Source organism: Anser cygnoides, chromosome 5 (assembly GCF_040182565.1).
Source record: "Anser cygnoides isolate HZ-2024a breed goose chromosome 5, Taihu_goose_T2T_genome, whole genome shotgun sequence".
NCBI lineage: Eukaryota > Metazoa > Chordata > Aves > Anseriformes > Anatidae > Anser > Anser cygnoides.
In genome coordinates this window covers 22,184,129-22,208,557 of record NC_089877.1, presented here as the reverse complement: position 1 = coordinate 22,208,557, position 24,429 = coordinate 22,184,129, and the positions used below count along the sequence as shown (strand labels likewise).

The 24,429-nt window shown below is 38.7% G+C and overlaps 1 protein-coding gene across 1 annotated transcript in view; it reads left to right on the top strand.

Moving 5' to 3' along the window:
• The window catches only part of NUBPL (NUBP iron-sulfur cluster assembly factor, mitochondrial), a 91,860-nt gene extending 69,401 nt beyond the window's left edge, over positions 1–22,459 (top strand). The window contains exons 9-11 of the mRNA XM_048058710.2: positions 3,406–3,526; positions 8,493–8,575; positions 19,943–22,459. Coding sequence (XP_047914667.1) covers positions 3,406–3,526; positions 8,493–8,575; positions 19,943–20,005 — 267 coding nt within the window. The 3' untranslated portion in view covers positions 20,006–22,459. The remainder of the gene's footprint in view (positions 1–3,405; positions 3,527–8,492; positions 8,576–19,942) is intronic.
• The last annotated feature ends 1,970 nt before the right edge of the window (positions 22,460–24,429 follow it).

Genomic DNA, 24,429 nt, shown 5'->3' with positions numbered 1-24,429 from the left:
TTTAGGAAAAAATTGACTGTTTTCACATACTGAAATTGAGTTCAGTTGGATAGGGTTTATGATAAAAGCATATCCCTGAAAGAAAATGAGAGGTTTTTAATTAAATCTGCAACTTTCCTGGTAGCTTCCTTGAGTTGGAAGGATATGTTGTGGATTTCCCAGGTTTCAAACAAACTGTGTAAACATAGCTATGTATTTCCTTCTAAGATGTATTAAAATTGTTTAATTAGATATGTACTTGTTGGTATTTTTTGTAGCTTAGAGTACCTAGCCAAGATTATGGCTTTATATAGGAAGCTGCAGTTAGAACCAAAAATTGCTTGTCAGAAGAGAAAAACTAGGAAGACAGAAAAATCCATGTGCACATTTACCTGAAGCATTAAAATATCAAGTGACATAGTTACATAGGAAGTCTATGGCAAACTGGAATTTGTAACCCTCACCACTTCAGTTCAAGTCAGACTGGAGTCAGACCTCACCACCAGCCATCCTTAAAGTACAGGGTATGGCTTAGGTGGGTTTCTCAGGAATTCTTTCCTTGTGTAGAGAGGGCACTATACGTGGATTTGGGCACGATTTGTTGTGTAACCAAAAGGTTAGTTGAACATAAGGAATACGTAAGCATTCAGAAACAGTGTGTGCGCAGGTAATTGATAATGAAAAGTAAGTTGCCTCTTATTTCTTGGTGTATGTCTTTTCACCATTCAAAAAACCAATTTGACCAAATGAAGTTCAGCTCAGTGTATTGTAACTGTCTTGTACTCTGGCACCATAGGCTAGCTCCTGTACTGTGGAGCATCTAGTCATCGTTTTCATGTTGTTACTGAGCCAAGTTTGCAGGGAAATGTTCAGGAAGAGGAGCTCTCTGCGGAGTAGAATCAGACTCGTACGTACCTATGGGATAGTTTGTGCAAACAGTCAGAGCTGCTTTGAAGCTTTTCCAGATCTATTATTTGAGCAGGGAAATGAGTTATTACTCACTTTATTAGCAAGACCAATTACTTTGTCTGTTGATTTAAAAGCTCTGAAAACAATAGTGAAATCTCTTCTTTCTCTAAACGTCTGCGGAAATATGCCTGTTAAAAACAGACTTCAGCACTAAAGGTGTGTATGTTAGGACAGATTGTATATCAAATTGGGTATTTATAATTGGCAACTAATATTCCAAAAATCTCTTCCTATGCCAGAAGAACAATTTATATCAGTAATCACTGTACATGCACTGGTCACTGGTTGGATGACAGATAGGAATAAAGCTGAGAAAGTAAAAGTGACTGTGTAGTGCTGAAATGTCATTTGCTTTTAGAGAGATTTGTTGAAATGGAAACAAAAAAGGACATTGAATAAGACCTCTAAAACTGATTTAGCATTGGGGATACAGCTGTATCTCAGTATTTGCAGTAACTGTGGCAGAAGGACTTCTTTAGTTATTAGGTTATCTCAAAGAACTAACAAAACAGCTGTAATATTTCTAAGCTATTTGCAAAACAATAGTAGACTACATAACTTTGATTATGAATTCGCTGTATCATAAATGTTGTACAACTTCATTGAGGAGAACAAAACGTTCAAAACCCAAGACATCTGGATGTGGGTGAATTCATTTAGAGTATAAATGTTAAGATCTTTTTTTCCTTTGTTCTGCAGATAATTGCTTCCCTGTATCGTAGTTAAAATACTGTTTCTCTTTCATCAAATAATGTTCCCTCCAGTGTTCTCCAGTTTATCAACACAGTGAAAATTCCATGACCTTAATTTAAGGAGAGCAGGATGAATGCTTGCTCAGAGGTCTTCAGTAAGAAGACTGTGGCTGTGCACCCTTGTTACACCTCTGCACCATGTAGTCACACTTAGTATGCCATAAGTCTATTAGTTTAAGAACTGGATGAAAAAAAAATCATTATGTGGTGATGTACCAGCAAATAGAAATTTGTTCCTCTTGCTTCCCTAGCAGTCCCTGGGAGACAGTGGGAAATGAGGAAACTGTATTGTTAAATTAAAAGTAGGTAATCTCTCCTTTTTTTAAGTGTATATGTATTTTTATTTTTTTTACTGTTCTTTAAAATGTTTCTTGCTTTAAACCCTTTGAAAGCTTTACGTAAGTAAAGGAAGACATAGAAAGTGGTATGAAACATGTAACAGTGGTGTAGCAAAAAAAACCAACAAAGCTATTGCCTTTTGATCAGTTTTAACTTTGATATATGGAAACTTTTAAGGTATTGTAAATAACATGCCTTTACTTGTAGTGCTACCTCCATATTCTTTTAGTTAAGTGTTTATTTTCACTTCTGGTGCTAAAAGTTGTATGGTCACTGTTAATAATTGATTAACTTAAGACTTGTTGCTTACATTGAACCAACATCCTTTTAGATATGTTTCATTACCACAGAGGATACATTACTATCCTAATAACTTTGCCAGTTTCTTCAAGCACAGACCTAGAATGCTCTGGGAAATTTAAGAAAGCACAGAATACCACAAGGTATATAGCAGCTTCTCTGTACTTTAAAATATATAGTCATATTTTTACAACTCAGCTATAATGTATGTGACATACTTAAGTAGCATAATGGTTGTGAGATGAAATTGTGTAACATGGAACCTCTTAAAGCAAATCTTCTGTTGATCAGCAAAGAAGTAGAAATTTTCAAGTGTTTTTGTGCTGTTGTCATCACTTTTGAGAAATTCTGCTCTGCCTCAGTGAACAGTCTTGTTTACTGGGTGAATAAAGAAAGATCAATTTTATCATTAGCATTATTGTACATTGTGAAAGAAGATATTTTTGTGCCTGATTTGGCAAATTTTCAGGACATATTTTGCAAGGGTACTGTTGAACATCTGGCACCAGCAGAAAGGTATCTAATACGTGTGTATTAGATTTTTATGCTGTAGTTTCGCAACTTTCTTTCACATAATTATTTCTGTTGTTTGACCTTTAAAATGTTTCTTCCTCTACAGTAGAATAGCAAATCTGGTTCTTTTTGTAAACATTTCCCTAAAGGATAATTTACAGAAAAATCTTAAAAGCATGTCTGATTGTCATTTCTTGTAATGGTATGTTTTTATTTTGCTTCTTGAAATTGCAAATTACAAAGCTATAAAACCGTACATGAAAACTCTTCCAGTATTCAGAGTTCAGGAAATATAATACATCTCCTCGTCTGGGAGGGGGATCTGTTAGATCTGTTCAAGAGGTACCTCTTGTGACAAAGAAGCTAGTTAAGATATGAGAGGTATAATTACAGAAAATTTTAAATAATGTACAAATGATAGCGAAACTGAGACAGTAAGAGCTGATAATGATTTGTTGATTCTGTGTTCGTCATCTCTTCTTTGTTGTCAGTGATGAGTAACGACTGATGCTTGAATCCCAGGTTTCAACATTACTTCTTTTTAATTCAACAGGTTTTAGGACTAGTACAAAATATGAGTGTTTTCCAATGTCCCAAATGTAAACATGAGACACACATTTTTGGAGCTGATGGTGTAAGAGATCTAGCAAAAACCCTTGGATTGGATGTTCTAGGTAAGGATGGAGAAATAGCTTTTTAATGGCGTGAACTGAAGTACAAAACAGCACAATTGTAAATTACTGTATATTCGGATGGTGTTCAAATGGAATAGAATGAAAAGTTTAAGTAGATGAGTGTCCCTGTTGTTTCATGCTCTAGTTCTTATCAGGATCATTCTTGTTAATGGGATATGGACTGGATATGCAAATTCTTGAATTGCATCTTAAATCTTGTTTGAATTACAAACAATACAGAACATGGATTATTTTGGTAATCATGTGCTATATTACCTGAAATTCATTATGTTATGATATCCTATGTCATCCTGTAAAATTTAGACCTTAGAACTCTGTCCGATAATGCTAATAGAAGTTTCCTTATTTATTTAATTTAAATGAATTGTATGTGTGAAATAAATACGTTAATTGAAATGCAGTTCATTGGAACAGTTGTTTCTACGCTCATATGAAGATACCTTTACTCTAGCATGGAAGCAAACAGACTGATGATTAAGTGTTGAGATTAAAAGAATGTGCTGAATTGCAAAATGCTGTTTCAAAAGAAAATGTATCTTTAAAACAGAAATTGTCCATGATTAAATTATCTGGCATGCATATAAGCTAAAATGTACATCAATCAAAATGTACGTTGCTGCTTTAAAAAGGCATATTTCAACCTGTGCTTTCAGTAAAAAAAAAAAGAATATAACACAGCGTAATTAAGTTGGTAAATGGGATAATTGCATGTGTTAATGATGTGTTTCCATGTATTACTATAATTATCTCAATGATTTTCCATAGCTAATTCATTAAAAGAACCAGGAAGCTCACTTAGATCAACACAAAAACATCAAGGTGTGACACAAACTTAAGATAACAAGGCAACACATAATTAAAAGGCATGCTTTTGGGCTATCTTTTAGTCTTATGAATATATAATAACTTGCGATCAGAGCCCAAGGGGACTTCTACAGCCTTGGGTTATGTGGATGGATGCAAATGTTCTGCAAGAAGTTGAGTCAAACATGCATTTAGATACACAGGCACAGATGATGTGCTGTGTTGTTGGTCTCGTAAACGTTTTTCTTTTATTCCCTAACACAGCAGAACCTATTGTAATAGTGTTTAATAAGGAGAGGTGTGAGAGATTTGCAGGTTTATCAGGGGATGGACAATACATATGAACAAAAATAGAGTGAAAATTACCTTAGTCTAGCCTTTCAGTGACAGTTTGAAGATTAAGAAAAATGCCCCAAGGGTTAAATTTAGAATCACAGTACTTGATCTGATTAGTATGCTCATACTTCCAAGGGTGACCATTGCACAGCAATACCATATGGTATTATGAAAATTTCTGTTTACAGATTATACGTTAATCTATCCCAAATGGTAATTTTATCCTACCGCTATTGAATTGCACCCAAAAGCTTTGAGAGATTTTATCTATCTATCTATCTATCTATAAATTTATTTTGCTTATGTTTTGCTATTCTCTTTGTTCAGTTCAGGACCTAGTCATCTTAGAACATCTAAGTTCTTAGTTTCATTAATACCCAACAAAGTCTGTAAGCTAACAGTGTGCAGGATAGGAAAGTATTTTTCTATTTGCTCAGGCTCTACTGCCTTTGATTGAAAACTTCTTTTATTTTTGTTTATGACAGAAGACAATTTGGAGTCACCAGTTACTTTCTGAGTGTAGTTCAATATTTCAAGTATTTTAATTGCCTTTTCTTTTTTATTCTTCCCTATAGGAAAGAGTGAGTCTTTGAGAAAGACTTTGCATTGCTAATTTCTCTCCCTGTCTCTGAAAATCCCATTTTCTTCTTTTTTTTTTTTTTTTTTAAATTGAGCTAACAGAACTATGACCAGAAAGTTAAGCAAATTTACATACTGCTAAGATACTGACTACTATACACACCGTAGAATCACAGAATGGTTTAGATTAGAAGGGACCTTAAAGACCATCCAGTTCCAACCCCCCTGCCATGGGCAGGACACCTCCCACCAGACCATGTTGCTCAAAGCCCCATCAAACTTGGCCTTGAACACCTCCAGGGATGGGGCATCCACAGCTTCTCTGGGCAGCCTTTGCCAGTGTCTCACCACCCTCTGAGTAAAGAATTTCTTTCTTGTATCTGATCTAAATCTACTCTCTTTTAGTTTAAAGCCAATCCCCCTTGTCCTATCGCTACACCCCTTGACAAAGAGTCCCTCCCCAGCTTTCCTGTAGGCCCCCTTTAGCGGCCTTCTAGTGCCTATAAGGTTTCCCCGGAGCCTTCTCTTCTCCAGGCTGAACGGCCCCGTCTACCTCAGCCTGTCTTCATAGGAGATGTGCCTCAGCCCTTTGATCGTCTCCTCCGGACTCATTCCAATACATCCATGTCCTTCTTGTGCTGCAGGTCTCAGAGCTGAACGGGGTACTCCAGGTGGGCTCTCGCGAGAGCAGAGCAGAGGGGGAGGATCACCTCCCTCACCCTGCTGGCCATGCTTCTTTTGATGCGGCCCAGGGGACGGTTGGCTTTCTGGTCTGCATGTGCACATTGCCAGCTCATGTTGAGCTCATCCAGCAACATGCCCAGGTCCTTCTCCTCAGGGCAGCTCTCAATCCATTCTCTGCTCAGCCTGTACTTGTGCTTGGGATTAGATTATCCTGGCCCAGATGCAGGACCGTGAACTTGGCCTTGTCGAACCTCATGAGGTTCGCACAGGCCCACCTCTTAAGCCTGTCCATGTCCCTCTGGACGGCATCCCTTCCCTCCAGCGTGTCGACCGCTCTACACATCTTGGTGTCATTGGCAAACTTGCTGAGGGTGCACTCGATCCCGCTGTCCGTGTCACCAGCAAAGATGTTAAACTGCGCCAGTCCCAATGCTGACCCCTGAGAAACACAGCTCGTTTGTGTCCAGTGCTTCGACATTGAGCTTTTGACTGCAAGTCTTTGATTCAGCTCTCAGTTCCTTACCCACTGAGTGGTCCAGCAATCAAATCCATGTCTCTCTGATTTAGAGACAAGGATATTGTGTGGGACAGTGTCAAATGCTTTGCACGAGCCCAGGTAGATGATGTCAGTTGCTCTTCCCCTATTCACCAATGCTGTAACCCTGTCGTAGAAGGCCACCAGATTTGTCAGACACGATCTTCCATGGTGTACTTCCAAACTTTTTCAACGTTTTCCTAATGGAAGCAGCAATGGCTCTCTTTTTTTTTTTTCCTGAGCACTTACACTTTCTTTGCAGTCTAAAGTAAGCATCATCAGAAAAAATTATTACGTTGATAACTTCCCATCATGTTCTATAGTGAAGAATACTACAAAACCTTCATCTTCCTCAAATCCTTATCAGCCAAACAGAGGCACAGATTTTTTCTTTTTGCTTCTGCATCATGTATAATGTTTCGATTTTTTTTTTAATTGGGTTTGCCTTTTGCTTTGTCTTCTGAATTGCACTTTTGCCCATACAAGTCCTATTATGCTCATGTTGTCCAAACACATCTTTGCAAGCATTGGGAAGATAAGTTGCTGTTTTGTAATAGGATAAGTTTTTTTGTAATTGTCTGAGATCGTTATTAAACTGACAAGGAAGAAGTACTTTTTCCACTAATAAAACATCCTTGGGGAAAAAAGTGAAGGTTAGTCCCCACACAAAATAATGATAAGACCTGAGTTCTGGGAGATTTACAAAGTTACTCTTATTCTGTTAACAAAAACATTTAGTGTTAAAGGAAACTTTAAAGGACTCCCTATTTTTTGTTTTGTTTTATTTTATTTTTTTATTTTAATGAGTGAACAGACTTTATGCCTAAAGAAATTCATTCAGGACTGGGGAAAAAAAGGCAACAATTAAATTTGAAGGAAATGGGCAATAATAATCATAACAAACTGAATTCCTTCAAGCATTCAGCTCAGTAATCATGGAGCGATGGTTTTTGTCTGCTGTTTATTTGGTTTTCATGTATTTTCATGCTTGCTTTCAATTTTTTTCCTTAACTAGCTTTGTTACTTCTAAGTTGTGAGTTTTTATACAATTTTTCTGACTATCTTGTTTCTTCTTTTGACTATATTGAACTTCAGTAATCAATACTGGCTTCGTGTAGGTTAAATAAATTTTGCTAAATGTATGAATTAAATTGATGCATCTTCTGAGACCACTCAAGATTGAACTAAGCATAGGCTGTTCTGTCTACATCCATCTGTGATGTAAAATACAGCTGCATCTTCCTTTTAAAAGAAAGCTGGTCTTCAATTCACCTCATAATTATCTATTATGATAATGAACTAAACATGGGAACTTCATGTTTTCTTTAGTGCTAAAGAACTGTATTTCAGAAAGTGTGTTCCAGAACGGACCAGGGTTACTAACTGATTCTCCTTTAGAACATTCCTTTCCCCTCTGACAGCTCCTTGCTCGTTAGAAAGAATATAAAGATGATTCCTGTTGGAAAGAAAAAGGAACTGAATAGCTGGCTACCTTTTAATTGGATCCAGGGCCTAATAAGGGCAATAACAAATGTTGTTATTTGGAAATTAAGTATTCAAATAAGTTTTTGAACAGTGTTTGGAATCTTTAAAATGCGTTGAAAAGAATATACAGTAAGGAGATAAGCTAAACAGTAAGTTGCATGAGTATTTGCCTAGACACAAGCAAACTTTTGTATGTACTCAAAATAGTTTGTGTGTCTCTGTTTGTCTTTTTCTGTGTATTCAGGAAGCCAAGAAAACAAACTGCCTTTCATCATTTATTGCAAAGCCTAGTCCTTCCTATTTGGAGAATGAAAAATCCAAAATAGGTTTGGTCTTAATCATGGATATATAGAAACATCTTTGAAGCCAATTTTCATTTTAAATGCTAATTTCTTGGTATTAAGTAATTCAAAGAATATCCTGAATTGGAATTTTATTTCAAGTCACTTTAGGGCTATTTTAATGAAACGTTTAAGATGTATTAGGTCTTCACATACATGTATCTTGGTGTCTTTAATACAGGAGACATTCCACTGCATGTTAATATACGGGAGACTTGTGATTCAGGGCAGCCTGTTGTGATCTCTCAACCTCAGAGTGATGCCGTAAGTTTGGTGCACTGCACTTAAAATAAGAAAAGCAACCCCCTTCCCACCCTCCACGTTCCTTTCCCCCCTGCACCTCCCCCCCCCTCCCCCCCCTCCAAAATAAAAAAGTGAATGGGGAACACTTCTCATTATTGCTATTTGAAAACAAATGTGTCTGAATGTAACAGAAGAATGAAATTCTGTAAGAGATTTTTGTCACTAAGCAACTTTGGCCCTTTGTTTTGGAATGCTGGTCATGGGTTCTGCTTGTGTGCATGTGTTTTTGCTTAATTAGTCCAAATCATTCAATATAGCGAAGATTTGATCCAGATTCTGGCATACTAAGAGGAGGAAGGTCAGTGTCAAGCCACATGAGACCTTGCAGCTAATGTAGGTCCTCAGAAACTGTCAGTTGAGCCTTTGGTAGTGGAGCCTGGAAACTGTCAAAGGATCCTATCAAAAGATGTTTGGAACAAAACCTGTGTGTTGTCAGTACCTGGATTGTTTTCAGCTGAAAGTGAGGGAATTTGCACACAAGATGAAATGGATTTTTCTATGCATTTACTGTAACATTTTATTGCCAAAGGAAAATGTGGGTTGTTGAGGTGGTGGGAGTCAAATACACAAGTCTCTGAGGAAAAGCAGTTGCATGTATGAAATTTCATTAACGCTTACACAGTAAGATTTTTCTGGTTAGTATTTTTTCTTGCCTCTGCTCGATTTTGTCCACCTTGCTCTGTAGGGTAGGCTGTTGTCTCCTACGTTATGTTGGCACAGTACATAGCGTGATGCAGCATCACTATTGACTGCTGCTTAGATGTTACCAATAAAAAAAAAAAAGATTAATAATGATAATAGGTAGTAGAATCTGTTAGAGATAAGCTAAAAAGTACATATAACCTTTCTAATACCATGATTGCTAGATACATGCTGAAATAACTTCTCCTTACTAAAAAAAAAAAAATTGGGGTTTGCCAGGGGCATATAATCCAGTATCATTAACATACTAATCAGGATTCTAGAGAAATAGTGACTTAGATTGTAGCACCTTATTTTTTTTTTTATTTTCTTTGTTAGAGGAGCAGCAGCTGTTCGTTTCTAATTGATATTTTTGTAGTCTTCAACAGGACCTGTGCTGATCCTCTGTGGAATAACGTAGTGATCTTGAGTCTAGATCCTTGTGAAAGGAATCATTACAATCAATACTGTAGTTTCTATCTGGGAATTTTGATTGAAACTGCTAAGGTTTGAATAGATGTATAGCTTAGGTCAAAGTTGAAGCAAAACAGCTGAGCAAACCAAGATGGAAGGCTCACAGCTCACAGTATCTGAAATCTGTATTAACCAAAAGTGTGTAGCCTGCAGGAGTCTGAGCCTACATACGCTCAAACGTGTAGGACAGCGTTCTGAAAATTAAGAAAGACAAGAGAGTCTGTAGGGTTGCCATCTGTTCCTTCTTGGACTATGTTCTTGGTAATGAAAGGAGGGGTTATAAGCACCATTTGTGGCAATTAAGTTAAATATGAAGAGGAATAAAGATTGACAAATATGTGTGACTCTGGGGAAAACTTTTAATATTCTTCTCTGCCATTGTGTCTGTGAGATAATCATTCTCCTCAGAGAATGAGGGGTTTTTTTAGACTTTACTAATCTCTACAGAATGAAAAAGAATTTCCCTTTATTCCTGGTTTTCTTCTCATTATACAGACAGAAAGTGATTGTTGTCCTCTTATATTTTAAAAGAAAAATGAAATTCTTAGCACATAACTGGTGGTGGGAGAGGTCACGTAAGGTCAGATTCTAATCTTTAATACATGACACCCATCATCATGTTTCTCAAATAAAATAAAATTGTGCCTATTCACACATGAACAATCATAGTTTTTCAGATAGAGAACAATGTGCACTGAGCTGCTGAAATTATCTCTGCTCTTGTCCCTTAAATTTACAGATTTTTGTATACAAAATTCTGTGCTGTCTTTGTTAGAACTCACTTAAAAATGAAATGCAGTATCACAGAACTGAAATAATACCTGGCTGATTCAGAGAGCGGGAAATAAGGATGATGATTGACTTCTCAGAAACCCAGCATGCAGTCACACCTTCCAAGCTTTATCAAGATTGGAATGAAGGGTTTTTCTAAAATGTTATCTAATACTACTTTTTGCTTACGTGCATACCACAGGGTTCACCTTCTTTTGCTGATATGTAAAAGCATAGCTGTCACTCTACACTAGGATTTTAAAATGTATAAGCAAATTTTTTTAGATACTTAACTTTAAAGCCTAGTTTGCTTAGATGCAGCTGGTAGAAAAGGGAAACTAGCAGGAAAATTGCTAAAAGCCGAAATAAACCTTCCATAAAAAATAAAATTGTGTGTAGAAATGTGGGTGTATGCACTTCTAAAGTTCTCCATCAAAAGGCACAGAATACCTGAGATTCATCTTCTTGTGGAAGGGGTTGCCTGTATAGCTAAAGGCTGTCAGGGTTTAATGGCCGAAGTTCTATTTCGGTAAAGCTTGAGTCTCCAAGGGATAACGTCCCCAAGGAGAAATAAACAATGCTGGTAAAATGATTTTTTTCTTTGTATAACATTGTCTATGTTAGTGTTTCTGTCAGCTTAGTTGTTTAAATTATAGCTTTTTTTAACAGTCTTCATTGATAAAACTTTTTTTTTATCTGCTGCAGAAGTGTGCTGTGAAAATTGAATATCGCTGTACTCACATATTAGCCTAAATAACAGGGACTAGTCCAACAGAAAGATAGCAGGCAGACAGCAGCAATTGGTAGTGATCTAAGATCCTCTACAAGAAGCTAATCATTTCTTAGTTTAATCAACAGCAAGGACTTGCCAGGCCCTTCTGGAGATAATTGAGAGTCTTGGGAGCATTTCCCTCCTCCTTCAAGCTGTGGAGGTGGGTTGGCTGGCTTTGTTGTTTGCTCACCCAAACATATGTGAGAGTCTCTAGGCAGCAGAGGCTAGCAAAAGAAAATGATGAACACTGCTAAAATGGAAAGGTAGAATAGGGAATACAAAAGAGGAATCACTGAAACCAGGTGAGAATTGTTAGTGCTCAGATGTAGGGGAACCTCCAAGCACCAAAAGAAATCAGCAGCAAAAGAGGGGTTTGAAAGAGGCATTCTGAAACTTGCAGGTAAGAGGGCAGAAGCACAGCGAGAGATGCAGAACATGATTAATTCCCATGGAGTTATTTGTCCACTACATTAATTGCTAAAATGCCCAGCAAACTCTCCATCAGTACTGAGGAAAATGTAAGTAGGGATTTAAGAGCTCTTCCACCTATGAACACAACTCAGAGAGGTGTGGGGACAGTTGGTGGTTGCCTTATGAGCTCTTCCTGGTTGAAACTCTTGCGTATATCCCAGCCTTGATGGCCCAGTGGTTTGCTACTAGTACCTTGCTAGAAGAGACAGGTTAACTGTGGAGAACACCACTGAACATGAAAATCCCATCTATCCCAAGGTCAAATAAACAACTCAAGCAAATTCAAAGTATATTTGCTGAACCAGTGTAACCATTCACCTTCTAAAAGCTAGGGAGTCTTGCTGGAATAGGCATTTCAGGGAGGAGACATGTTGGAGGCTGAGACAAGTAGGAGACATTTCTCATCTTGGCTTGGGAATGAGGTGATTTAAAAAAAAAAAAAAAGTGGAGAGAGGATACACCTCTAAGATTCAGGAGGATAATATATTCAAGACAGCAGAGAAGTAATGACAGAATGAAGTTTAGATTTCACCTTCTTCCTTATTCCGTTATTAAAGAAATGGTGAGCCATCATACCAGAAATATAGGGAGGATAACTGCTTTTGAAAAAAAGAAATAAAATCAGGAAACATGTAATGGTCAGCCAGGTCCTTTGTGTTTTCTTGCCACAAGCAGGGCAAACTTTGAGTTCAAGCTCTTGTTCTGTAAAAATAAAGTAAAGTATATTGGAAAAGTATGGGAAGATGAAAGGGAACAACCGGAGAGAATCAGTAATAGCTTAGGGTGTCAGAACCCCAAATTGCACAGCCATTTGTAGATACGCACGAATTTATGTTCAGCTTGAGGAATTTGACTTGGGCAGGAGAAAAATCAGACTTGCCCTGGAGCAAGGAAACCCGGACTTGTTGCAGGAAATCATGCTTAATGTCATCCTCTCCAGCTTGTCTTGGAGACCAGCGTATGGTACAAAAACCGCACACAGTGGGGGATGTTCTGTTATTGTCTAGTTCACATTTAACACATGAAATGTGTCCAGTGCTCTTGAAAATTTCACTCATTGTGACTATTTAAAGGTTGGACTGGATGATCATCTTAGAGGTCTTTTCCAACCTAAAGGGTTCTACAATTCTGTGATATCTTGGTGAAGGAACGTGCTGTCTGTAAAATGCACAGAGCTCTGTAAGGGGAGACAGAAAGCGCAGTCAGGTGGAAAGAAGGAGCACTAGGCATAAGCAGTCAGACAGAGGAAAGTAAGTCTGGTTAAAAATCCCTTTTCAATTAAATTAGAAATGTTACAGGCCTTGGTGTGGTCCGAAGGGACAGATGGAATTCATATTCAGAAACACTTTTTTGTAGAATTCTTTGTAAGGGTGAAGCGTGAGTAGGGTAAAAATGTACAAGCTTTAAAGCTTTGCAAGAAATAGTTGGAAAAAAATTGAAATAGTGGTAGGGAATAATGTTTGCTGTTGTTTAGCTGTCATCAGTAATTCCATTTAAAAAGTGGTCTCTCCAGGGTGTGGTATCTTTTGAAAGAAAAGCAAACCCTGAAGAAGACTGCATGATATGATTTATAACATGCCTTACCGTCAAGGCTTTCTCTGAATGATCACAGTAACACTTGGTATGTGTAGGTCTGAATCCTTCGTTCAGGCTGTAGATAGCACAATGCATCATCAGACCCTCATTTACACTTCATTCTGCTGCAGAAAATGCTGAGTGTTAGGATAGTTTGCTTGAAGGATGCTACTGTGTTGCATTTGAATTGCACTATTCTACTTAACCATGTTTTCTGGGCAGGATGTCTTTTTAGATATACATAAAAGCACCTGAGTGATGTACGCATACAATGGCATCTTGAGGCTAGCAGTGTTTCCTGGCTGAGGCTCTATCAGAGGAAGGCTTGGCTTTTGCAACTACTTATATATAGGATTACAGGAAATTTCCATGTCCCGTGAGTACTAAGGCTTTTTTTAGGTACTATCAGGAACCATCCACTTTACTTAACCATCTCCTGCATTGTAATTATTGTAATTTATGGATCAACTTTTATCATTTCATTAAGTTTCCTTTCGGGGCTGAGGCTTCCCTGCAGCGTGGCAGAATGTGCCAATTCATGCCAAGAAGAATTACAGAACCACCCAGAGGAAGGCAGAGTAGGAAAGATTCTGTGCTTCTTGCAGCAATCAAGAATTTCTCTGGGTGACATAACGTTATCTGGAGTTGGAAGCTCATTTAAAGCTGTGTTTATCATCATAGCTCAGAAGGCACTAAAAGCATACCATGGTGAAATACAGACATCAGTGGGCAGCTCCAGACATGCACTGAAGATTGGAGTTGTGTCAAAGTCACAAGCAACTTCCATGAAAACTAAAGCTAAAAATCTGATCGAATAGAGAGTTTTGTGTCTTTTTTTTTTTAAGCTATCACCTAATATTGCTTTCATGTGGGTGGTAGCCAAGTCTAGTGTTTGTCCTTATGATGGCCACTATCTGACTGGTTGCTTGTTGCCCATGGTTGCTAGTTTTCTTTAGTAATGAATAAAGTACAAGTCCCTAAGACTTCAGTTGTGCAGATTTAAATACTATATCCTTCTTTATAGGTTCAGTAGCATTCAATATTCTAGACAGTCAGGACTTGCATAAAATATCCCTTCCAAGTCGGGATATTGTAAGATTCTATATTTTTTGGGTAGTCCTTTGGGAACCCAGGAGTTGGATCCTTGTGGGTCCCTTCCAACTTGGGATGTTCCGTGATTTTCCTTTGGATTGCTAAGCCAGATTAATAGCCATTTTAATAGTGTTGGAGTTCTTTAACAGACGTTAGAAAGCATGTCACTAAGTGCATTTATGCTCTTTGGTGTCCTTGGCCCACAAGCAAGTGATGGGATCAGTATGCTTTTTCTGAGTTGTTGGTATGCGGTGGTTTGGGGGAAGGCAAATGTGATACCAGCTCTTATCTGTTTTGGTTTTCCTGATGGGTAAATGGTATTCTGTAGTTGTGTTTCCTTCTTATTAGACATTGGCAGCCTCTGCAGCGAGCTGTTTGCGACCTGAGATCTGTACTTCAGTGAAAATGAACCGCAAGGCAAATTAACAGGTCAAGCCGAGCCAATCCGGGAACAGGGCAGAGTCAGCTATAAGCTGTAAGCTCATTTTGCAGTTGTCTTAGGAGTGATGCACGCATACCTCATGGGTAAGAGTTTGAAGGAGAATTAAATGCTGTAACTGAAAGGCTCACATTTTTCTAAGATTACTGTAGGGCTTAATTAGATGGGGTAATAAAAAGATCACTTGCAGTTTAAAGCCAGTTCATGTCTATTATTCCATACCAGAGCAGTGAATCAAGATGTTCTGATTTATGTCAGCTAAGTAGGACTTATTGGTCCTTTTCTTGACAAAGTTTATTACAAGTTCTCCAATTCCTACCTCAAGATCTGTGCTTCATCAGTGGTGCCCTCTCGGTCCTAAGAAGATTTGTCATTTAAGGAACGCTGCAGTCTTTTCTGACAGTGTTTGTACTAGTTTTTTGAGAGGTGAAAAGTCTCTCATGTGGCCATTATCTAGCTCTGCTGACTCTGAACATCACCTTCCATCTGTCTGCCCTCACCGCTGTTGCGCTCAGACCCCACCTGGGCAGCACTTGTAACAAAAAATGTGGTTTGTTTTTAGAGCATTCTGTCTCTCTGTGCACTTCTTCATCCTCTCAAAACAGGGAGAATGTTTGGCTTGCAGCTAACTGATATGTTACTAGTAAATATAAGCTGTCTATCAAAAAAAAAAAGCTTTCAGAAAGAGCCTTGTAAACCAATTCTTGAGAGCTTCCAAATCATGAAGGGAAAAACTGATCTGTAAAGCTCACTTTTATTTTATAAAAATGAAAATGATTTTCAGTCATGAGTAAGAACTCATCCTTTACGTTCTCTTCTGTCTTTCCAACCAAAAAGGAATGAAAATCATTCTTCATTTTCAGTTGCAATCCCTCTTCTTTTCTTAGTAATGACGGAGTAAATAACTGAACTGAAGGGGCTCTAGTACCTGTGAACAGATGCCACATTAAATAGATCGAGAGTAGGAGAAAAAGCTCAATACATATAGAGTTGTGTTTATTTAATGAAAGGCGTATTGAGTTACTGAGATTCCCTCTAGACCTTTCGTGTCTGCTGATGTTATGTTGCTGCTGAGAGACTGGTCCTCACTCAGTCGAATGACTTGTTGAAAGGCTTGAAACAGTTGATTTTCTCAAAGACTGGTTACTGGTGGAGACCTTGGAAGGAAATGAGAGACTGTTCTGTTCAACATACAAAGTAGTTGTCTAGGGAAAAAATAATAAAAAAAAAAAGCTGCTTAGGGTGGAAAGCAGGTTAAGAGACTGCTGATAATACTAGGACTAGGTAACACTAGCATGCTGGCTACAAAGAGTTGAAACCAGCCTCCTGTTACTACATGACAGATCAGATACATGGCAAATGGAAGTTAGTGTACATAAATGGGAAATCAATGCCCAGACACTCGTGGACATAGTTGGGGCGGGGGGCACATGGAAATGTCATTTATTGAGATCTTGACAGTTAGGGAACACTTAGGGAATCAAATCTCCCAAGCGGGATATCTGGTTGCTGTCTGGATGGTTACGGAAGTTTCCCTTACGAGGACTCTCGTCAGTCAGTAGTGTCTTAGCTGCCTCAAGTGAGACTCCCAGAACCCCTGTTTAGCTCAATTTTAACGGTGGAGCTAGTCCATGATCCTACATGAGTACTCCAGCATATGCATGATCCATAGCTGTTGATTATCTGTGCACAAAACATCTCCCATTTTAACTATGTACAAAACCGCTGTCCCTGCAGCTGCAGGAACAACATCTGCTGTGTATTTACAATTATCTATGTGCCATTTGGTCAATTCTGGACAGAAACTGCCTGGGTAGTCTCTGAAAGGGGCCGGGTTTTCCATTCAGGTGGTTAATTGACTCATTAAAACTTATGAATTGATCTGTGCAAAGGGGGAGCTGCCTGCAGGACTCTTCAATATAGTCCAAAATTCCCACTTGGAGAACTCCTGCACTAATTAGTGTAAGTGCAGGCAGTTTGATTTCAGTCAGTCACTTTTTTTGAAGTTGATCTGTTGTCCCAGATCGATCCATTATCTCATCTATGCAGATGGCTAGCTGGGGACTTGGTAGACTCCCCAGGGGATTAATAACTAAGTGTACTGGGTGTTGCACGTGGGCACAACTGTGCTACCCAACTGCACTGCAGTTATACCTATAGGACTAGTTTGGATTTTCCTGTACTGTGGAACGAAATCTTTTTGTTCTGTTCTTCATAAAATAAAACCCAGGGTTTACTCTCATTTCTCACTTAATTTTTTTTCAGCTATGTGTTATTGTGATCATTGGTCCCTGGGCATTTGGCCCATCATAATGTAGTCCAGAATAAAAATATTGTAAGATTTTAGATGCAGTCCTTTTAAAGCTAACGTCATTATTTTTTTAAATTTTTATATGAGTGACTGAGATTTTCTATTATGTGTCTTTTGGTGAGTGAGCCTGCAGTGCCACAGCTGTTATTTTGTAAGTGGCCTGGTGGAACAGAATGACTTAAATAAGAAATTGAAGGAAAGATAAGTGTAGAGAATGTGGCAGAATTAAACAGCAAGGGATATTACAATGAGCAAATATTTACAGCCCACCTTACTTGTAGCTGCGGTGTTCTCTTTGTAGCGCAGTGTCTATTCCTTGCTTCTCGGGTCATCTCTTCTATTACATGCACAATCTTTATGAGGTCTCGCAGATTATAACAGCACACATCTCTTGGGAATAATTATGCTTCCTTTTATTCTCTGGAATGAATTACTGTGATCTAAATAGCCATGAGGGGGTATAGGTTGTAGGTTTTTAAGCATATGTGATGTTCACAAAGTAAATGAAGAAATAGTGGTATCTAATTTTTTTAATTGGTGCTATTTAACAATGAATAAAGGACTAACTAGGACAGAATAGTTCCCTTGTAGATATTTTGTCAACTTATGTACTAAGAAATGTAAAAGCTACTCTGGAACAAGAGCCATCTTATCTGTGGTACAAAAGGCTGAGCAGAATTCAGTTCCTCAGAATCCCTTATAAAGAATCTCCAGTTATAGATGTGCTGCCTGGATTTAGCACTGCCTTACAAGCGTGCAAGCTGACACGCGGCTTAATGGTTTTAAAGAAGCCTCTTACATGTAGTTTGTGAGAGTCCTAAATAGAGCATTATGGACTAAGCCCATGGAGGAAATACACATGAATGGTACTAGTCTTCTGTAGTTTTCTGAGTACGTTCTAACCACAATCATCATACTATCAGAACTGCATTTTTAATCTCTTTAACGATAAGTATCAAGGGAGGTTACAAGAGAATAAAACTGTCTAAAACACGCTGAACTTTAGAGTGGGAAATACTGCTTTTTGGCCATATGTCAGAATGCATTATAATTCTTGTTTAAAGTAAGTCTTAGCTTTGTCATGGTACAGCCAGAGGATACAACACTGATCACAGCTTAAATCTTATGAGTAAGATATGGATTACACACTTGAGCATTTCAGGATTAAGGCCTTCACTTAGTCTGCTGTGCGTTTCATCTGTTATCTGCATGTAGATGGTGTCTGCGTTCCTTACAATCTCAGAAAATTACTTGATTTAGTCTTAGGAGTATCTGAGCACTGAGGCTGGGAGTGCCAGAAAAGAAAACTGTCAGGTGAGGAGCAAAGCTTAGAAGAGAGGAGGCGTGCTGGGGTGCCTGCAAAAGGCTCCTGCCAGCATGCTCAAGAGAGCTGGTGCTGGTGGCCTGAGCAGGACACAGACTTTCTCGTCTGGCCCCTCAAGCTCTGCCCTCATATATTTGTCAGCTTATTTGCTGTATTAAAAGCTCACGAGGACTGCAAGGTCTAACTTGAGGTTAGAGTCATCTACGAGTTCTGCAAGAGGGAGGCAGGGGAGAGCAGTGCAGTAGGGAGTATTCTGGTGATTTCTTCTAGTTATTTAAGAAGGAAGAACTTACTTCCCCATTTGGGGAAGGCTGTCAAAATGGGCTCCAAATGCAGGCTTATTTGAGAAGGTGAAGTGGTGCCTTGGTTACACTGTAACGGAGCAGAAGCAGGCTGAACAGTAGAAGAATCTTCTGTTTTACTCTACAACCACAAAACGTGATGCCCCAGCTGGAAATAAATTGAGGCACGACAAGTTCAAATTACAGATAAGGTATGAATTTGTAACAATGGAAGCAATCTCTGAACAGTGTAGATGATATACATATACATACACATTTAACACAAAATAATGTTTTACTTGAAAATCTTTATATTCAAAGACCTTTCTAAAACTTACGTTCTGTTTTGTCTGTGAGTTATTGAGCTTGATAAAGAAATTACTGGCTTTTCATTTTGTAGTTTGTACTATGTTAAAGGCAGTCGTTTTATATATCTTTTGACGTTGCATTTATGAATATTCAATGTTAGCCCAATCACGGTCCCAGCCGCATCATTTTTCAGAGATGATAGAAGTAAGCTTGAATTGTGTCATTCCTGATAGTCTTATGGTTTTGTCTTCTGCCCTCCAACTTAGAGCATCATACCACACGCCACAGGTTGGTGTGAGAGTGAGCTTTTGTAGTGATTCTAGTATTGCAGAATTAGTTCTTTCCAGTGCCCACTTTAGCCTCTTGGAATGATGTCTTTTTTTTTTTTTAATCCTTAATGACTTAATTCTCTTAATTTTTTTATTGGATTTTTTTTCCTGATTCTCTGTCTCAATCCTGTGTAAAATTCATCTCAGTCTTTGAGGTGAGGGGAGTTTATAACTAAGGGGACCTGTGGGACTGGAGTTTCCTCCCATCTCAGCACCTCTCCTCTGGAAGAATATTGATTGTTTACCATTTAAGACAGATTGTTCAGTCAAGCTCTAAGAATAATACTAGAGTGTTGTACCCCCAGTATTTTAAATAATGCTTGTACTTATTTTATGTGTTAGAGTATAACTTTCCTGAACACAAAACTAGCTGAATAGAACACGTTTATTATAACATTTTTCTTTTTCTTTGAATGTGTGTGAAAAAAATATACTTAACAAGATGTATTGCTTCGTATAGAAAATGAAAGGTTCTAAATATATGTTTCTGTTTTTACAGGCTAAAGCATATCTAAAGATAGCTATGGAAATAGTAAGACGACTGCCAGTACCTCCAGCTTGAAGTGTTTATCACAAACTAACCAGCAAAGCGATCTTTTGGTGTGACTAACACCAGAGTCCTGCTACTTAATTCTGTGGACACCAGTCTTTATGAAAGAGCTTTTCTGGGAATTAATTTATCAGAGTTTAAATTATGATTGTGATATTTACTGGTTTCCAAATCATTATTTGGCCATGTCCAAATGGATTCAAGTATGCAGAAGATGATAGACGATACGTAACTGCTGGATTGTAACGTCATCGAGCAAGAAGGGACAAAGTACATCTTTCTGATGTGCCCTGTTTTAAGGTCAGGAATGAAAAACAGCCTCTCCAGCCAAGCAGAATGAGGAGAAGGATGTCAAGATATAAGACCTACTTAAAAAGTGACATTTGCAATGCTATAATTTCTGTAAATTTTCGTTGAGCTTTTTACTTGCTTAACCACCAAGCTGACCTTAACCTGTGCAAAATTTTAAGTAGAAAATTCAGTTATGTAATTGCAGTACATGTTTGCATTCATCTTTAAATAAATAAAATATAGATCTGCATATACTCTGAAGAATTCTTATGATGGATCATGAAAAAATTCATTCGTTATGGATAATGTTCGATCATGAAGTAATTCAGTTTACTGGGTAATGGATGACATGACCCTTAGGCTTATTTCTTGACTGCTTTGCATTATAATGGACCCAGACAGAAGACAAGGTAACTGAGGTCTTCGCTGAAAATGCCAGAGCTCAGTTTGCCAGGGGATGCGAACATTCAAGATACATTAAATTCATGATTGCATATTCCTCTTACAATGCAGCAACTTGGAATTTAAGTGTAAAGATACAGTTCTGAAGCAAAGAAAACTTTGGTCATCAAACTGCACAGCCTTCTGGTTTTCTTTTTTTATTGCCTTATATTCTGTGATCTTTATTTTTGTGTTGGTGTGTTGAAGTAAAAGAATATGCCTTCAGGGAATGAGTTCCCATTCACAGTCAGATGTTTTAGCTGACATTTAGGCTTTTTCATCTACACAGTAAAGTATACGCATCCTAAACATACATCTTAACCATACAGGGAGCTTAACCATACTAAGGAGTTCTGCTATTGATCTCTGTGGGACCAAGATTTTTCCCTGTAGTCCAAATAATTATTCATACATTTTGAATTAGTTGTTTTTCCTTACTGAAGCGATACAAGATAAAAAGTTGGTATCCATTTACATTAGGAACATTAAAATTGTATTACCCAGAATTTAGATGGGAAAGGTAGGCCTAAATTATGGGTTGAATTTCAAGCTTAGTTGATTTTGCAAATACGTAAGTTACGTACTCCTAAGCCTTATCGTATCTTATTTTTTCTTCAAGTCTGTTTCTATACATGTACATGAGCCTTCCCTTCTGTGCACTGTCCCATGGGATCACATATTGGTGTTTTGTTTTTTCAGTAGCATGTTAGCCCAGGCCTGTAGAGTTGACACAAATACTCAGATCCTTTCAGTTGTTGAATAGATTTTACAAAAATTAAAGGTGGCTCAATGATCTGGTTTTTATTTTATTGATAACATTGTTTTTTTACTGAGTTTTCCTGTACATGTTTTTTTCTGCTTTAGCTATTGTAATAGTTGATATTTATGTCTACAATTAATCCTGTGGTGGCTTCGGAATAGTAGAATCAAAATTTTCAGTGGGAAGAATGGAAAAAAGATCATCTTCTGAACCTCACTAAAAAAGTTTGTGAGTGTCTCTGACACCTAATTCATGTTGAGCGTGGGTGAATAATGAGCATACAGATACAAGGTTGGTTGTTTTTCCTTTATCTCGTTATTTCTTGGGTAGTTGATGGTTGAAATTTGCTTTAAATGTCCTTTTTTAACTCATTTTTACTTTTTTTCCTCCTGTAATGAAGCATTTGCTGTGTTGAATCTTTCACCTGTAGAATTATTTTACTGCATTTTTATCAGTGAAAGAGGTTGTGATTAAATATGATCATAATTCGCTTCTAGCCCAATCTGAAAATTCATATTTAACATTTTTGTGGAAGGATTGCACAATATAACAGGTGAAAGGTGATTTATTGATTAAAAATTGTTGGTCACTTAAAATATATTTAATTGTACAAAGGATCATCAGACTTAATAGGACATTTTTGCATTTAAGGGTAACAATGTTCAAACCAAATTTAAAACAAGAATGTATTTGCTTTACTTTCCCCATTCTCGTGGGTGAAAAAGCATGTTTTCCAGTCCTGCTCTTGCAAAGGAATTGAAAGCCACTGACAGGATGTTATTGCTACCTAATGTTACAGAAACACATATTTTGTAAGTATGGAGTGCACTGTTGAATATTAATGACTTCTCATTTTATACTAGATCATAAAATCTCTGATACTCGTTATTGGATGGGAGGGTGCCTCAGTCAGAGGCTGAGCAGGAGACACTGGCATTTAACCACACGTTAATAAATACAGGTCGTAGCCTTGACACACAGTGGTGTTTGCTCTTTTCGGCTCCAATATTTTTCTTTCATCTCTGTGATATTTCCTAGTGTACTGCTACGTTTTTTTTGGTGAAAGTGCTAATCCTGGCAATAGGACCCATCTTTCCTAAACTGCATGGTTAGGTGCTCTTTGCTCAGGAGCAGCGGAGACTGTTTTGCAATATTACTGTGATCATGAGTTACCAGCACGGAATTACCCAAGTCTGCAGTGCCGTAAACTGCAACTACACACTGCAGACCTCCTGGAGAGGTATGGGGACGGAGGGGACCGTCTGTCCCTGCCGCCTCCTCTATGTGCAAGGTTCCCCAGGCCGCCTTGCAGCACTGCCCTAGCTGCGTGAGGGGGCTGCAGTTGGTTCTTTGCTGTTCAATGCACAGCCCTTTGGGTAGTGAACACGGTTGTTTGCAGATAATTCCTGTTGTTTCTTGGGTGGGGAGTCTATAGGCTGTCTCTTAACAGAGTGCATTTCCTGGCTTTCAGAAATTACACTTTTGCTGAAGTTGAAGCTCAAAGCAGATATAAAACTGTTCGGCAAAGTGTTTTGCTATGAAATTTCCACTGCTACGTTCAGATTGCTGTCAGCTGTTTAGCCACGAAGCCCGTGGTTTGTGCGTTCCTTCAAGTGGTAAATTTCTCCTCACAATAGCAACAACACTTTTCAATTGTTCTTTGAAGTTACGAGAGGAAGGTAGTTTACAAATCAATTTTTTCTCATCCAATTTGAGTTTGAACTACAATGCATTTTAGTTGCTGTGATTGATAATTATGGGGATGAAATTAGGAAGAGAAGCAGCTGATCTTCAGTGTAGTAACAAAACAAAAAGTAATTCTGAACTGGCTTCAAATTAGACTCACTTGGATCCAGTACGGCAGGTGATTTCCCCCATAATATCCTTCCCTGAGTGAGTATGGTTTCCATCTGGACCCACTCCAACTCCCTGTTGGGTTTTCCTGCTGGTGCTGCTGTTGGTGCTGGTTAGAGCAGGCTTTGGTCTGATGGTCAGCATCGTTCTGGTTGTTGCTGGGCCCCGTACTGTACACCGCAGGCTGCAACAAAGGGGAGATAAAAGGGAAGGAAGAAGGTTGTTGTGCCAGTGGGAATATCTCCAGGTTCCCAGAAGACCCTTCCTTACTAACACCGGGCTTGCCAAGGGGGAGAATACGTGTGGGAGAGAAGCGGCAGGAGAACAACAGCAAAGGAGAAGCCTCTGTTGCTTAGGTGAAAGATTAGAAAGCAGAATTGATTTGCAAAGGCACCTATGGTGCTGTGCAATGAGATAAAGGGGATTTAGGTGCTCCAGCTGTGTGGAGCTTCTGTAATAGCAACCGCGGCCCTAGGACTGGCATGTGAGCTCCTGACTTGGTGGCTTGGGTACTCCTTTAACAAAGGGAGCCAGGCACTGCTCCCATCTCTCCAGATGTCCTTGGTGTAGGTGGGATCTCCATGCTTACATGTCCACAGGGATTGCACTGAGGGCACAAAAACGTGTCTCGTGCCTGGCTTTGGCTGAGCTCCTAAACTTAGGAGAGCTCCTCAGGCATCTGGCTTAGTCTTCGCTAAGGACAAGCAAGGAGCATGCATCACTTCCGATAAAACTGTACTGCTTGTAGAAGAAATAAGGAACCGAGTCCTAATCACAGCTGACACTTTTATCTTAATGACTTGGGCTGGACTCTGATCCTTGCTCGCAGCATTGCTGATGAATTTTACTGAATGAGTCTGTGAACAACACGCCCAGCCCGTCCTTAGGGTGACTTCTGGCACTGCAGCTGCTCACAGGCTGGAGGAAAGGTGGCGACGTTCTGCTTTTGGTTTTGGTACCTGTGCATCAGCTGAGCTTCTCACAGCCGCGTCTGGGCCCATGTTGTTGCCATTGCTCGTATCTAGCAGGAGTGCTTCCTGCTGGAGATGGGTAGGCAGAGCAGCTCCTGCCTGAGGACACGTGACAATAA